Raw genomic sequence first — 16,825 nt, 5'->3', positions numbered from 1 at the left:
AGGAGCGAACGGAAACGGCGCGACGTCGATTGGCCGGCGGTGACGACCGACGCGCGGGCCACTATTAATAAACCGGCGCACGCGCATCGCATCGAGCGCCGTGCGTATCCGCCATTCATGCGAGTCGATTTCGTTGTTCCGTGTGTGCAGAGCCGAGCCATTTCCATCCAGTTAGCCGAGCGGGACGAAACGGTGGATATTCGTTTAGTGGGAAACACGATGCGAGCGCATTGAGAGACATACGCAGCAACAGTGAGCTACAGCAGCGGTGGCTCGCTCGAGCGCGCATAGTAGCCGAAGCGACGAGACGATGATACTTGGTCACGGTCCGCCGACGTAAGTTCTTCGCGTAAACTATTTTAGTCGCGAAAATTCCTCCTTGCCAGAGAGATTCTCTTTTGTGTCGCTACGATATCGGCTCTCCCTCTCTCTCTCTTTCTCTCTCGTGTAACGTAGCGCGCGCGCGAGAACGCGTGGCGTAAACGATCTCTCGCCTTGCACTCATCCTCACCGTTATACTCTTCTTCAGCCTTTGTCCAGTATTTGAATCACTCGGCGACCGGCGTTATCGCGATGAGTTGTCTCAACGAATGAATTCCCGCCGAATCGTAAATACATACATGGTACAGAACGAGTCTTTTAATTTTAGGTGAAAGCGAAGGAAAAGCTACTCGGAAGATCAGTGAGAACGATGCTGGTGAAATAATAAAAAGTAAGCAGCAAATTGATCAGATACGATAAATATTCGATAAGTACTATGGGGGCATTCTTGGATACTCCAAAAACAGAGAAGTGTAACGAACATGGCACTGGCAACGGCCTGCGATACGCAGTCGCCAGCATGCAGGGCTGGCGGATAGAGATGGAGGATGCTCATCGAGCGATCACTGGTTTGGAAGGTGGTCTCTCAGACTGGAGTTACTTTGCAATCTTTGATGGCCATGCCGGTGCATTGGTGTCGGCGCACAGTGCGGAACATTTATTAGAATGTATAATGCAAACACAAGAATTTAAGGCCGAGGATGTTATTCGGGGGATTCATTCCGGCTTCCTCAGACTTGACTACCAGATGAGATTTTTGCCCGAGATGAGTTCCGGCACGGACAAGTCTGGCTCCACCGCGGTCTGCGCATTTATATCCCCGAAAAATATTTATATCGCCAACTGCGGCGACTCACGGGCGGTACTCTGCAGATCTGGGGCTCCGGTCTTCTGGACACGGGATCACAAGCCCGTTGAACCTGCCGAGAAGGAAAGAATCCAGAACGCGGGTGGTAGCGTCATGATCCAAAGAGTTAACGGATCTCTGGCGGTCTCTCGGGCGTTGGGTGATTACGAGTACAAAAATCTGACAGATCGAGGTCCCTGTGAGCAGTTAGTGTCGCCGGAACCAGAAATATTTGTGCGAGACAGGGACGATGAACACGATGAATTTCTAGTTTTAGCGTGTGATGGCATATGGGATGTAATGAACAACGAAGATTTATGTGATTTTATACATTCAAGGCTGCTGCTAACAGATGACTTGGAGGCAGTTACCAATCTGGTTATAGACACGTGTCTTTATAAGGTAACATTTTACACATTATAATCTTGTACAGATTTATTTCTTTTATCTTTCTGTCCCATAAAGTGAAGTAATAACTACCAGATTGAAATAATGAATAAATAAACTTTCCAGATATTATGTAGAAAGTAATACAACAGGAGCTTCTTCCAATTATTCATAAAATAGTACAAACATTTATGTTTCTCTTTCCTCCATTTTTACTATATCAGTTATACGGAACATTTCTACAACTAATTTTTTTCTCATAATTTTACAGAACATGTTGTACATTTTCCTTTCCCCTTTTTTTTCCTATAAAGAATCAGCAGCAGGTTTCAATCCTTTTTTACTTTTTTCTTCTTTTCATACATATATAGATATGTTTTTGAGTTAATGCGAGAAATTTTATTACAGGGTAGCAAAGATAATATGAGTATAGTACTGGTGACGTTTCCGGCCGCACCAAAACCAAGTCCTGAAGCACAGAGGCAGGAAGCCGAGCTGGAAATGGCTTTAGAAAGGAGAATTAAAGGTTCTTTAACTTTTCCATATTTACATTCATTATATTCTTTCTGTTGTTGCATTAATTCGAGGTCACAGTGCCACACACATACCTAATATGCAAACTAGCGATATAAAGGTTTCAACAAATTAATATTTTGTCTGTACATAGCATATATATATATATATGCACACACAGTGATGAATTCTTCTTGATGCCTCTTGATTTCCATTTCATGGAAATTTGCATAAATGTCAAAAAACTAATTAGTGCCAAAGCAGCAAAGGGGAAAAAATTCTTTCTAAATTATAAAAAATATCATGTATCCAAATTGATGCTGTTTGAAAATAACTCGGGGTGATTTACACTAGAACTTTATGTAAACGCAATTATCTCTCTCTCTCTCTCTCTCTCTCTCTCTCTCTCTCTCTCTCTCTCTCTTTCTCTCTCTCTTTCTCTCTCTCTTTCTCTCTCTGTCATACTGAGCATTATTTGAAAATAGAGTTCAGATATTATAATACGATGATTATCTAGATTATCTATAGTCACAGTATTATAATATTGTTAAAGAGAAATCTATTGATATACGCGCGAATTGATAAATCGGTTTATCATTGTGTCAGGTGCTATGTATAATATTCTAAACAAAAGAAAAATCACTTAATGTGTTTTATAGATATTTTAAATATAATTCGATTAAGGGTTTGCTCTTAGAGTCTTACATTTACAATTTATATGTGGATTACTACAGTATATAAGATACAGTTAGTCAATACAAAGGAATCTTTTACCCCAAAATAATAAAAAATGTGTCTTTCCACAATAGTGACATTTTTGTGGTATAAAATATGTATGAGAAACACACAACAATAATCACAGAACTAAATTGTTCAAATGTTAAAGCTTGCACAATTTGTTGTACAGACTATATATGTAACAACAATCATGCAATATACGATTCTCACTTTTTAACATTGCACTATGTGATTAATTAAGTTTGTGTCCCACATGTAAAATACGTTATATCTGTTTATTATAAGGAAAGTTACAAAGTGTTGTTGTTTTATGCTGTCCTGTGTGTCGTTAAAAAGATGCATACTCGTTCAGATCCAAATGATGTGTCCAACATGACGCATTAATCATTTCTAAAGCTTCTGTGGTTTCCCTCGATAGAAGTGTCTCTTTCTGTGTCCGAGTTTTAATTGTAAAATTATGTTTATGGTATATAACTTATATCTAACGCGTATAAAAATGGGTGCAATTATGTGTGTGTCTGAATAAATTGTCATTCACTCAGGTCTCGTGTTGTTGAAATTGTGCATATCTAACTGATATAACATGTATGTATGTACGTACACACATACACGCGCGCGCACACGAACGCACGCACACACACACACACATACATACATACATATTGAAAACTACTAACTTCTGCTATATGTGCTACGTGTCAATATGTCATGTTGCTAAGAAAGCTGTTATTAAGAGAAGACTGATTTAAATTCCATTATAAAACTTGTTAGATATCATTATATCGTAGCGAAACATATTACATTTGTTTTTGTCGTTTTCATTATTAGTATTGTTATAAAGATACGTAATTCGCCAAGTGTCTTAACGACACGATTGCAATAATATATGATGATATTCAAATATAGAAATAGTAGCATTAGTATTACACTTTGTGATCGTATCGGAGTCTTTCTATCACCTTTTTGTAAGAGAATGCAGTCAGGAAGAGAACCATCAAAATATATAAAATATTTTATCATATGATGACGTAAGAGAAAAATTACATCAATGTGACGTATCTTTTCAGTTTAACGTCATATATATATCTAACGACAATAGTTATTTTCGTGGAAAATGTGTATATACATATAAGCACTTACTTAAACCAATAATGCGTACGATGTAAGAATTGAGATGTACATAGAGGATGTATGTATATGTGTATATTAAAAAACACAAAATCTAACGTTTTCTGATCATCAGTGGATCGTATTGCAAACAGCTTCTCAAATATTAGATTCATCCGACATGTATATTATTGTCACTAAGAGACGCGTTCCATCCTTAGTGTTGGTAAATTTAAAGTCAAAAGTTGCAACTAATAACTATATTATAAAAGATTTTTTTTTTTTTTTTTTTTTTCAAGTATATACATCTAAACTGTATTGCAGGTAGGTGCAAATTTTCTTACAAAGATTAGCTTTTCGTATTACTTTCTAAATAAAACAATGCATTTCTTATGGAGGAACAATTGTAATAGATCCTTCCCACCGCCTCCTCTCTCGCTCTTAAATATATGTTGGCATACAAGTGGACAATGTTTTGCATTATACGTGGACTTTGTTAAAAGTTTGACCGTAATGTATCCCCTACTTACGACAGTAGTGTGTTTCCACATAAGAAATGTAGAATTTACATTTCCAGTCCTAAGTAAATGCATGTACACGATACAGTTATTATTACACATGTACGTCTCGATTCTTGTTGATTGTTTTACACACAATTGGTTATATTATTCCCGCAAGTACTTTTTGACGAATTGCATGTAAAATACTACTACACTGTAACTCTAATTGATATAATCGTAATTGGCGTACGTACAAACATAGCATACCTGCAATTTTCATTACACAGTTGTTATTTATTCTCACTTTGAAACGGTATATCGTCTATAGGAATATACACAATCACACACGTAAAAACGATAGTTATTCTAATGCCGTAAAAGGCAGTCATACGTATTCAACGAAAAGATATATGAATATTTAATCATACATTAAGCACATTTCGTTAAAAATATACCTGCATATACTTGCATTTAAAATTGTTGCACAAAATCTAAGAAAAATATTTAATTAACGATATCTGATATCCAAGTTTAATATGTCAAATTATACTTTTTAATATGTAAAATTATACTTTTTATTATATACGTACGACACTCATCTTAATACTTGTATTGTGTCTTTGTAGAGATAGTCGCCGCAGAGGAGGATAAAAATGAATTTGACTATCTGAAAATGCTTGAACTTCTTAGAGGAGGGGACCAGGATTTTCCTCATTTGCCTCCTGGTGGTGGTCTTCATGCCAAGTGAGTTTGATTGTATAACAATTTTTATAGATGTGAGATACGTACGAGCTTGTGCAAAATATATAATTTACACTTGTGAATAATTTGTGGACCGCCAATCTCATTATGAAGGGTTAGTTTTTCCTACAGTTGAGTTATTATATAACTTTAGTAGCATAAGAATGCGCGTATAATAATATTATACTTACATAATAAGTATATGTGTACACCATCGTTTTTAAAGATACATTCTGGAATATATTTATAGCACATTGTAGTCACGCGTTTCTATCTGAGAAAAGGACCAGTAAACTTGTTGCTATCCCTGTAATGAGATCACTGTAAAGCGTTAGCGTTACTACAACCGAGTCAAAAGTCTTTCATCAATTTGGCTAGATTCCAGAATATAATTAGAATCCCTGTGTTGTAAGAACCCTGCCGATAGGTTTATACTTATCCACGCAAATGTATATTTCGGAATTTATACTCATTCTCGGCGATCTCGCGAGGCGAAATAATGACACGTGATTTTTTGTCTTCTTTTCCAGGCAACCCTTCATTGAAAAAGTGTTTCAGGAAATATGTCCCAGCAAAGCGGATAGTGTAAGTGTTGGGTGCATCCCTTTGTCATAACTAACCCTCGTTCTTTTTCTACGCACGCACACACACATACACGTACGTGCATATACACATGCTGCATCAAATGTACAATTATAATAATAAGACATGTTCCATGTGCATACAAAGATGCGGAATCTACCAAGAATACATTGACTTTAATAGTAATTCTTAATGTAAGAAAATCCCATAAATGTTGAAGCAAAATTACAATGTTGTACCATAAACTGGTGAATGTTGACAGAACCAAATTTGTCATAAAGCATGTAATTAGCATATTTCTATATATATGGCAAATTACAAATTGGTAACATAAATTAGTGCGTAAACTGATTAAATATTACATGGTATTGTTTTGGCGTAAATTTATTGAATATTACGTACTTTCGTAAGTTTTTCCATCTATCTATCAATCTATCTGTCTATCTATCGATCTATCTATCTATCTAACGATCAATCTATCTATCCATCCATGCTATTTGTTTAAAGCTCAAGCTATATAGACGTTTCTTTTATTCGTCATAGCTTCAGTGGTATTTTCGCGGAAGCCATTGAGGTAGTTTTCAAAAATTGATTATGTATTTATCGAAAGGATATATTTCTAAAAGATTAGAGATTATTTATAATTGCGGTGGACGGAAATGTGGCCGGAACTTAAGAAATATATCGTTATAACGAACATGCTTACTTAACTATGCTTCGTTATTGTTTGCAAAGTATTGATTTGCAAATTAAGCTAGTTAATAATTTTAATAAAATAATAGTAAACAAGTATAAAATATCAATTACAGGGGACTCTAAAGATAATATTACATAAATGCAGATCTTTATTTTTAACTTTAACAAGCACTCCTATATTGAACAATATTTTATTTAATGTATATGTACATAGGGGAGAGATCAGGCAAATCTCCGTTATATAGCGGATACAGCAAATTGTTTTTACAATTAATGGCATATTTCAAGAGAAAATGTGTTGGGCGAATTCTTGCCTGAAATAATTCTAATTAATCATTTAATGATCTTTCCTTTTATAACCGTCATTCTTGTTGGATTTTATAAATTGTTCCATCAGAAAGAGAGTGAAAAAGTGTTTATATAAATATTATTCACATGCGGAGGGTGTAGAGATATTATACTAAGAAATAGATGCGGAGGTATACGCGTGTGTGTGTGTGTGTGTGTGTGTGTGTGTGTGTGTGTGTGTGTGTGTGTGTGTGCGCGTGCGCGCGCGCGCAAGATGAGGTGAAAATGGAAAATTAGATAACGAAAACTAATAAAAGGGGGTGTAAGTTTTAATATAATATAAATAATGTAAAAAAATATATATGTAGAGTATACATGTTATTATATGTGTATGCATTTATTCGTGAGGACATTTTAAAAGAGCAGCAACCTTTGAAGTATTTAATCACTGTGAAGTTTACACAATAGAATAAATACTACTATATAGGTTTTATACTGCTTGCATAGCTCTTTCATGTGCGAACAAAATTTGACGTTATCTTCATCAAGAGTATATACTTTCCTCATGCGCAACAATGTACAAAGTCATTTCTGTATTACAATGTATGCGCGACAGATCAAGAAATTAGATTCGACTCGAAGACTCGAAAAACTTAGTAAAGTATTTCTGTCATACCCTCTTGCCATGTTGATAAGAACGCATAATATTGCTGTATTGTGTGTGTGTGTAGGTGTATATGTGTACACACGCGCACACACACGCACATATATATACATATATACACAATTATATATTTTTGTAGATCTAGAGCAAATTAGCGCTCGGAATATTTACTTTGATCGGTGTTTCCTGCTCTTCATTTGTTCGATGGGAACATTGATTTATAGTGTACTTTGTAGAATGTGGAACTTTCATACGAGAAGAGTAGGAAAAAACTGATCCTTTAGTTTTAAAATTGTCAATCATCTGTGTATATATATTTACACACGGAAAAGTTGTGTATGAGAAACAATGTACTGATACTTTCTTCGAATAATTTAAAAGATGAATTTATAGCACGTACCGCTAGGAGGCCTTGAGCTTAGTTTCTTGTAGCATTGTTGTGCTTCGTACAACTTGTATTTTTATATATATTTGAGTACAGAATAGATTTATAAGATTCATTGTACGCTCTTGAACATATGGTATCGTCGCAAATTTGTAATTCGAGTATGTTGCATACGATCGGCTGTCGCGTTTATATACATACGTTTTCCCATCACACGCACGCCTCTCTCTGTGTGTGTGTAAAAACAGAAATAAATCAATCATACATCGGAATAACGCATATCAAACACTCACTGATTCGTCTTGCGATCGTTTTACACTCGCGTACAGACATCCTCGTTTGGAAAAATGAAAAAGGAAACTATGCGTCAAGGCCATCCTCGTACACACGATGAAGTATACATATACCAAAGTATATTACCGTTTCTGGTTATAAAAAGAAATATCTTGGAATTAACAAAGTTAACGATCTATTACAGTTTTAAAGTATAATATATTAGAAATATAAAAAATCCTATATACGCGCAGAGAATGAATGAACTCTCTATTTTTACTAACACAATGTCTCACTAATAAGCATGTAAAGATATACTAACGTATTTCGAACTTTTTCGTTCCGAATCGATAACGCCATTTCTCGATTATATAAATTATACATATATATGTATATATATATGTAATACATTCATGTGTGAAGATATATATTTATAATTTCCCAAATGAGAGAGAGAAGTCTAGGCTAGAGACATTACAGAGTACCTAGATTACGAAGTTATATTAAGAGAAAAAAAAATACTTTCGCTGCGCTATTGTGCCTCATCTAGTGACAATGGTGTAACGCTCGTATCGATAGTATGTGTTTCCAATTTGTATCGCAAACTATAGAACCATACGCAGATATGCTTTCAAAGGATTATAAATGTTTGGTGGAGCTACACGTGATCTTGATTCGATAGCAATTCACAAACGATATCGATCATTCACACGGTTAATGTAAGCCACTTATTTCGTAGGAATTTCAGTTAAATTTTTAACATTGGGCTATCATTCTTCTGTGTAGCGATATACTTTTTCTTTCTTACACATAGTCCTATTCTGCACATCAAGCGATAATAATACACATCACTGTGCTAAACGTTTTACTCGCAAGGGTGACGATTACACACGAAATTGATTGCTTCTCTCCACCATTATGAAGATATCGTGATTTGTACTTATTTGTTACATACTTTTCTCGAATATTTGAATATTTATACTCTACAGAATAGGACTATTGCGACAAAAATTGTGTAAAATATATGCCTTCATAAAAACGAAAAAGTAGTATTTTTTTTATTACACTGTTACGTAGAATTGTGTATCAATTAAGTTCAGTCGATATCATTGTGACAGTGGTGGGCCAATTCTGACGTCGTCCAGCAATTAAGTGTTCTCTAATCCGAGATATTACGAGGTCACGGATCAAGTTCGTTAATGTTATTAGCGATAAACGTATATTCCTACTGTCGCAATCATCCTCATCGATCCTTGTGTATATTTAACTTTTCAAATGTTTCGCAACACACACTTTTTGTACGACCCTTTACGATATTTTGTTATTACATTAGTATTTTGTGCGCGAACGCGACACTAACGGTAAAAGATTCTTTCTCCTCTTTAATTTATCGCGAAAATCTCATCCTTTCTTCAGGTTGCATTGAAACAGCGCGAGTTCTTACTCTGTCAGAACAGGGCGCTATCTCTTGTCTATCTTTATTTAAGAAGAAAAAGATTAATGGGAAATTAGTTTAGGAAATTATTGGCTTACTTTTTCGCGATGTTTGAATCTTCGCAAATGGAGCTTTGAAAAATTTGAACGACTCAACACACAGCGTCGTCATTTTAGATTTATTGTCTGTAAACTCGTAAGCGCCTATATCATACTCGTCTATATTTATTGTGTATATATCATGCGCGTGTATACAATTAAAATGATTGAACGAGTCTTCCGGTTTTTGTGAGCGAGCGTGCGTAATAATAATTTGCGACTTGTTTCCTCGCAATTACGCTCGTGTTGCCGCGGGCTTTGCACGTTATTAGAATATTCTTACATTTATTGTACATCGTTGCTACGACAGACTACGATCTCGATGAAAAGTTACATTTTCTTTTTTTAATATTTATTTTGGGGCCTTGTTCTTACGTTTATTCGATGAACATGCGTTTTCCCTCGAAATATGCTACTGATACTCGATCGATAAACAGTCTGTCTTGATCTCTGATATCCGATACACTTGATACTGCGAGAAAGGTATTTTTTTCTTTGTTTATAGAAATCCTCCGTTTGCCTTTTGACAATACCACTTTATAATTACTCTAATTATATTTTCGCGACGTGACTGTAAATTCTGAAAGTGTAAGAAAAAAAAGAACATGGACGCTTACTGGAAATACAAAATGGTGCATTGCGAGAATATCAGAGTAAATTATAAATATGCGAGATTACACAAATGTTACGTTTATGCGTTATATTTCTAGTTGATTTGTAAAGATGTCGTTTCATCAGCACGTTATAATTCTCCGGTAATTCCCTTTTCATACAACACTCGATCACGAGATGATTAATTTGATTTAAGTCTATGATATTGAACGTTGCACAACGTTACTGATACTTCAAGACAAACAACATTAACAGTACCTTATCTGTAAAGTGTGTAAGTATACAATTTATATTATTAATTTGCATCCTTGACTATTTTTTGGAATGTTACCTTACAGTATATTATACAGTGGTATTGTTGAAATATTTACGTATTAATATGTAGCAACTGTTAGATTATCAATCAATAGTAGTATTCTTTGTAAAATTCCCTGTCACGCGTGCGCGCGCGCGCGCACACACACACACACGCACACACACGCACACAGAGAGTCAGAATTAAACTGATCGTTATAAGAAATTTTTGCACGATTTGGTGTTAAGTATTTTAGTGCCGAATCGACCTCCTCCTCCCCCCATACCCTGTTCAAAAATATATCTAATATCTATAATATCTATATATAAAATGTATACACATATACACACGTATCCTCCCGTCATACATATTTATAAACCTTCAAACAGTTGTATATACATAAATTGAAATATTGTATAATGATGTGCTTACAGAAATCACAGAGCAGTTAAGTGTACACAATACCTATACAATTTCGTACATGTGAAATTGCGATAGACTGGCCAATCCGAAAATGGTGAAAATGAAAATATCTATCGTCAAGAGAATCATAGTGTGGAGTTGCTACATGAACAGAGACTATGTGAAACGGTAATTGGATAAAATGTTCTCGCAGTTATAAATATTATTACCAAATCAAGATTTGCAATAACTTTGACGCCGCAATTTAATAGTAATTTCCGGTACAACGACGCGGAGTCTTGAATCGCGGTGACTTTTAGTCTTTGTAACGTCATATAAAGCTTTGTAAATCTCGTAAATTGACATTAGACTATAATTAAATCGAAGTATTAAAATATATTAAATTGGTCTAAAGTCAGGTTACAATATGCGGAATAAGTCTTGCTAATTTTTTACCAACAATCACGCACACACATACACACATACACATTTCTATGAATAATGCAGAGACGACTGCGGCGACCGACCAATTGACTTTTAACGATTGAACGTTGCTATTTACATGTACAAACAATTTGCATAAACAACAATTAACAGTGAGTAACATAACATCAATGTTATAATTTTCCACTCCACAATGTAAATGCAATATCCGTTTTAACGCCACGCAGCGCGATCGAGCTGTTCGCGTACTGTGGTGAAATGTGCCGCGATGTTTGGTCACGATCGTCAATTCGCAACGCGCTTGGTTCCGAATGTAGTTCGTCGTACGTACCTCTTGAATTAGAAAACCAAAACCTGTATTATAGAATGTTATCACGTAAACAAAACGTAAAACACGAATATTTTGCAAACTTTTGAGTGTTTAGTATAACGTTTCTGATATGACTGATGAAATGAAGCGCGAGCGCACCGAGCGGCATATTTCGACGAAAAACAAGAGCAACGTGATCGCGTCGATCGGCATTACTCGCAGATAAATGAACGAAGCGCTATCGCGCTGCATGGCACAATCCGACACGGATTTTTAAAAACCCCTAGCACTAAAACGGATATATAACGCGCGTGTTATGTTACATTCTCATATTAAGTGAGAAATTATAACATTAATATTATATTATTGGTTGATTGGTGTTTGCTGGGAAATGTAGAGTTGGACTTGCAAGCATCTACTATGCTCTGTTTAATCGCTACAAGTTTATGTATTTGGTGAGACACTCAGTAGCATCAGGTCGGATCAATCGTTATCGTTGAAACAACGATAGTCCAGTAGTTGCCGCTGACACCTTCACCGATGATTCAGTCGACTATTGCATAGACTTTTATCTTTTATCACCGTTTTGATTATCGAAAACACCTTCGATGGGAAGCATCATTGCGGCGTCAAAGCTATCTCTCGAAAAATTGTGTTACGTCATACTTATCGTTAGCAAAAGAACACATTGTACAAAGCATTTTATCTTCACCGGCGAAACGGTGAAACGGCGAGGGATTCGAAAAGATAGCTAATGTTATATCTCAAACGAGGCGTAAGTCTGTGCTATACGAGTAAACGATAATTGTAAGAACGGCGTACCGTTGTGCGCGTAGTTACCCTGTTGGCTATTAAATTAGGGACCGAATGCATCGTACGCGAAGCTGACTAAACTATTCCAGAGAATCACCGCATCTTCTTTCTACGAATCGACACTTGTGTTCGAAACATGTGCTCATTTGTCTTCTTCTATATTTTTTTTCTTTTTCTTTTTCTTTTAATCGCGCCTCTTATGCAGCTGAAACAATTTTATCGAGCTATAAACGTAGTAATAAACCCTTTGTCTTTTATACAAAAACGGAAGAAAATGCTTATTTCTTTTCCCGTTACGTATCAGACTTTTCTGTCCGTGCGTACGTACGTATATNATATAAAACATATACCAAAGATTGCTCTTTTACGTATTTATTCCAAAATATCGAAGAAGATACAAAAGATCTAAAATAGTACTGTGTAAATACCGTTGTTAATTGGTATATTTAAAAAGTATGCATTCTATCGTCAATATTAATTAGACAAAGCAGTATAATAATGAAAAAGAGAGAGAGGGAAAAACAGGTCGTATTTTACATGAGGTATCACAATGTATCTTTGTTCAGATAAAACATAGCCATTTTACAGTAATAAGATACAAATTATATACTTCATTCGCACACACGCATGTTAGCACACCATGTAATTATTTCATCTATTCGACATATCGTATTTTTATACATTTCTAAAAAATGTGATTCTCTCAAGCTGTTGCGCTTGATGACCCAAATTTCTTTCGCCTTCAACTTAAGTAATGTTATTTTTTTTTTACCACATAAACGGTAATTACATTAATTAGATATACATCGTTGAATGAGGCATGCAATCTTTTCAGTGTTCCAATATCGTAATTTGTTGTCTATTCGTAAAATCATCATTTTACTATGTGTTGCAATGTAATGTGTTAAATTGTTACATTGCTCAGAAAATTGGGTATATACGCGTAGGAGCAAAAATTATACGGTATTATAAATAGATGAATACACATGCGCGCGCACACACGTACACACGGTCTGTCTATGCGTTATCTATCGACATTTTTACTTTCATCTCTATATGTATGCCTAAAAAGTAACTGGGCTTATAAAAATCACAAATGTTTACGATACAAATGTTGTGTGAAAAGCATCTTCTTAATCGCGAAATAGATTACGCCTACGTTTGTGTGTCAACTTCGATCGTGAATGAATAATTACCGACTATCTTCCCTGACTCTCTCCATGATACCGGATAACCAGGAATAAGTTATCATTTACTTATTTAAGATACGTTCGATTCAACGCGTTGTACAAAAATAAAACTGAATCATTACACAGACTGACTGTACGAAAAATATTACTAAATGAAAAAAAAAAAGAAGGAAAAGGTCGTACTATTAATTATCTACACCACGTACAATAGTGTCTTATGGATGACCATATATTGAAAAATACTGGTGATCCTTCTCTCACGCGCGCGCGCGCGTCTTAATGTACTTAATATAATTGAATCCAATTAACGCGTAATACTTGTCTTTTATATTATGAAGTATGAAACATTTAACAAATCTTATCCTTTTTATACTATACGGTAGAAAATATACGCAACGTTGCGGTCAATATTTATCCATAATTTCCATGAAGAGTTAAAAACATTTCAGTATTCATTTAAACGTGTCGAAAACGAATGCATTAATTTTCTCGATATTATGTAGGAGTAATACATCATTGTTGCAATCAAACTGTTTGTTGCCGAGCAAAAGATTACAAGTCAGACGATACAATCGAATTTCGATAGTGGTTGCGTTCTTTCTTTTTTCGTGTATATACTTGAACGCGAATGTACAATCGAGTGCAGTGAACGTAGAAAAGGCAGTCATTGCACATATTCGGTCGTAACGAGTTTTATAGGTATACAACACACGTATGTCTGCTCTAGTTTTTCCATCAATATATCCGTCTCATTGTACCACACGATCTAAACTATTACTCGTGGTGCGTCGAAATATAAAATGTCCATAAATTAATTTTAAACAACTGTACTATTACATAATATCTATACTAATTCCTCTCTCTCTCTCTCTCTCTCTCTCTCTCTCTCTCTCTCTCTCTCAATTAAGTTAGATATTAACGAAATCTGTCACAGCGTATATTTGAACTACTTTGAATGTCACGTGTTGCATAAGTGAAGAAAGTCGCGTATACTCGGCGCTTTTGCTACGCAAACAGTATAAAACGTAAATACGCGATACAGAGCGAATTTCTGTGTAAATTCGTAAGGAAGAAGTTATTTATTAGTCCAGCCTCGCCAGATCGAAGCGATACTGGCCGCTGCACTCGTTACCAAGCCACCGGCGACACTCTGATGAACTTGCATACTAGAGGACTGCTGAGTAGCCATTGCACTAGGAATAGGTACTGTCATCTCGGGACAAGCGATATTCGGCACCTGTACACAAGATCGTACGTTAATTAATTACGGTCGCTCCGTTCGAAAAAACAACTTACCGCTTCCCATCCCGCGCACGCATCTTCCTCCTCGTCGGAACCGGAATCGTCGCTATTTTCCAAATCTGGAATCAACTGATTGTGAAGTTGCGCTATTACAGTCGGATCAGCTTCCATTGGGCCAATTCTGCAACACGGTACATCATCGGTTGTTATTTGGAACGATTATCTGGAACGATTATTTGGAACGAAATTGAATTCGTTATTACCTTCCTAGGTCGCTAATTTCAGTATTGAGCAGATGCATCAGATTTTGCAATGTATGCATCGGGTGCAAAACTCTTGCGTCGGTATTTTGCATAAAGCACAAGTGTAATACATTGCCATTTAGCCTCGCTACTTTTCTGGCGAACTTTTGATCCGACATTTCGTGTCCAAATTCCCTGGCAAAATGGAATTGACATTTCGAGTCTGATCGAGTAGATAGAATTCGCATGTACCAGATCTAATTTCGGCGATACATACCCACAAGTAAGTTTGTACGGTAGCTTTACATTAACGAAAGAAGCAATAACATTGACCAGTTGTGTAGTGAAGGATAAGCCAGCGCTGATGTTGTACGCCGGATTGTGCATCGCATTTTCTCTGTTTGTACCTGGCACGCCGTCCTTGTTCGCCGCGACTATAAAAAACGCGCACATTGTACTTTCTTAAGGTCTGAACGAGTTGAAGAGCTGAACAATTACCCCAGTGAGAGTAAGCGCTATAGTCTCCCGTGCCCGGCAACGTCGGCTCGACTATACAATGACGGATTTCCGAGGAATTTTCCTTGTCGCTGATCCATCTGCCCCGGACGTACGATGTACCTGATGCTTCCGCTAACGCAGAGGTAACGATATCCGAGGTTGTACTGTCGCTGTCTTCGCTGCTACACAAACTGTAAATAATAGCAGGAGCTATTGTGCTGCTACTTCTTCAGATTAGAAGGACGAAGATACCTTCTGTTCGGCTGGACCCGAGACAATGGAAAGATGTATTGAATTAATTGGCTGACGGTGGTTCTGATAACGTTCTTAAGTTGCTCCCTCTTTCTGTCCACTGCCTCCTGCTGTTTCTCTTGCTTAGCTTTCAAGCTGCTGACGCAGCAATACAATCTTTCTATTCTTTCCTCATGTCTCGGCAAACGTTCAATTAACTGAGAATTGCCGTCTTTTAAAATGTTCAAACGCTGGTTACCTATGAGATGAAATATCAGCAATATGGCAAGAGTATTCGGTAAATTTGGATTTACCTCTGTGTATGCTCTGTTTGGTCTCGTTCACCAAGGTTTGAAGAAGTCTCACTCTTTCCTTACAGATATTTATATCACATATCTGAAAGAGAGTATATATATATATACATATATATATATACAAAACTGCACGAGAAGTTGCAATATTCACGGTTAATACCAGTTTATCCTTTTGCTTGCGTCTCTCGAGAACCTTCACGCACTTCTCCTCCAATTGAGCTCTGGCAGCTTTCAGCCGTAGCAACCGCATCTGCTTGTCTGCGAACCTGAAAGGTAATTATATCTTCTTTTTTTCCGAAAGTTTTCAGATAACCTCCCTCTCAATCGTGACTTGAACGCACCGTTCCGAATAAACGGCGTTCGAGAAATCACCGTTCTGGATGCACTGGCGGCAGTGAAAGATCCGACGGCTGTTGTGGCACAGCGGACATTTCAGCAGATTCGCGCTCAAGCGATTGGACGCATCTTCCAGCTCGGAAGACAGCTGAAAGTCCGCGGGCGCGGTGCACGAGCCGTCGGAGCTGCTCGTCGCCATAACCAAGCAACGTGGTCGACCTATGTGAGCCCGTCTTCGACCGTGTTGTGCCTCATCAGCTGATCCGCTGTTTACTCGCGCCGTCGTCGCATCCCCCCTCTCCCCCCCCCCCCCCCCCCCCC

At 36.6% G+C, this 16,825-nt stretch overlaps 3 protein-coding genes across 5 annotated transcripts in view; 2 read left to right on the top strand and 1 right to left on the bottom strand.

The window, feature by feature from the left end:
* The first annotated feature begins 84 nt into the window (after positions 1–84).
* Positions 85–15,644, top strand: LOC106742505 (protein phosphatase 1A-like). Of its 3 annotated transcripts, none has more exons than XM_014615482.1 (6): positions 85–336; positions 650–1,570; positions 1,964–2,081; positions 5,040–5,157; positions 5,685–5,739; positions 15,593–15,644. In XM_014615482.1, the coding sequence occupies exons 2-6, from the start codon at positions 758–760 to the stop codon at positions 15,596–15,598; spliced, it is 1,110 nt and encodes a 369-aa protein (XP_014470968.1). In that variant the 5' UTR covers positions 85–336; positions 650–757; the 3' UTR covers positions 15,599–15,644. The 3 variants fall into 3 exon arrangements, with proteins under 3 accessions (XP_014470968.1, XP_014470967.1, XP_014470966.1); XM_014615481.1 differs by lacking the exon at positions 15,593–15,644 and adding an exon at positions 10,917–11,484; XM_014615480.1 differs by lacking the exon at positions 15,593–15,644 and having other exon boundaries at positions 86–336; positions 5,685–6,570.
* Positions 12,797–16,799, bottom strand: LOC106742502 (beclin 1-associated autophagy-related key regulator). Its single transcript, XM_014615476.1, has 9 exons — positions 16,510–16,799; positions 16,329–16,434; positions 16,169–16,250; positions 15,876–16,113; positions 15,624–15,814; positions 15,403–15,559; positions 15,147–15,320; positions 14,938–15,064; positions 12,797–14,878 (listed from the first exon to the last, which is right to left on the bottom strand). Exons 1-9 carry the CDS (start codon positions 16,701–16,703, stop codon positions 14,717–14,719), a joined length of 1,431 nt encoding a protein of 476 aa, XP_014470962.1. The 5' UTR covers positions 16,704–16,799; the 3' UTR covers positions 12,797–14,716.
* The window catches only part of LOC106742507 (iron-sulfur cluster assembly 2 homolog, mitochondrial), a 1,655-nt gene continuing 1,205 nt past the window's right edge, over positions 16,376–16,825 (top strand). Inside the window, exon 1 of the mRNA XM_014615486.1 lies at positions 16,376–16,441. The gene's annotated coding sequence lies outside the window, so the exon portion shown is untranslated. The remainder of the gene's footprint in view (positions 16,442–16,825) is intronic.

This window comes from Dinoponera quadriceps, unplaced genomic scaffold, assembly GCF_001313825.1.
Source record: "Dinoponera quadriceps isolate SergipeBrazil2010 unplaced genomic scaffold, ASM131382v1 scaffold113, whole genome shotgun sequence".
Classification (NCBI taxonomy): Eukaryota; Metazoa; Arthropoda; class Insecta; order Hymenoptera; family Formicidae; genus Dinoponera; species Dinoponera quadriceps.
Note: the sequence above shows the minus strand (reverse complement) of the source record. Positions and strands in the feature narration are given on the sequence as shown.

Coding starts and splice junctions, on each gene's coding strand:
- LOC106742502 (XM_014615476.1), bottom strand. CDS start 16,703: ATGGCGACGAGCAGCTCCGACGGCTCGTGCACCGCGCCCGCGGACTTT. Junction 15,560..15,623: donor TAGCGCTTACTCTCACTGGG/GTAATTGTTCAG, acceptor CGTTTTTTATAG/TCGCGGCGAACAAGGACGGC. Junction 15,065..15,146: donor GAAATTAGCGACCTAGGAAG/GTAATAACGAAT, acceptor ACCGTGTTGCAG/AATTGGCCCAATGGAAGCTG.
- LOC106742505 (XM_014615480.1), top strand. CDS start 758: ATGGGGGCATTCTTGGATACTCCAAAAACAGAGAAGTGTAACGAACAT. Junction 1,571..1,963: donor TAGACACGTGTCTTTATAAG/GTAACATTTTAC, acceptor ATTTTATTACAG/GGTAGCAAAGATAATATGAG. Junction 5,158..5,684: donor GGTGGTGGTCTTCATGCCAA/GTGAGTTTGATT, acceptor CTTCTTTTCCAG/GCAACCCTTCATTGAAAAAG.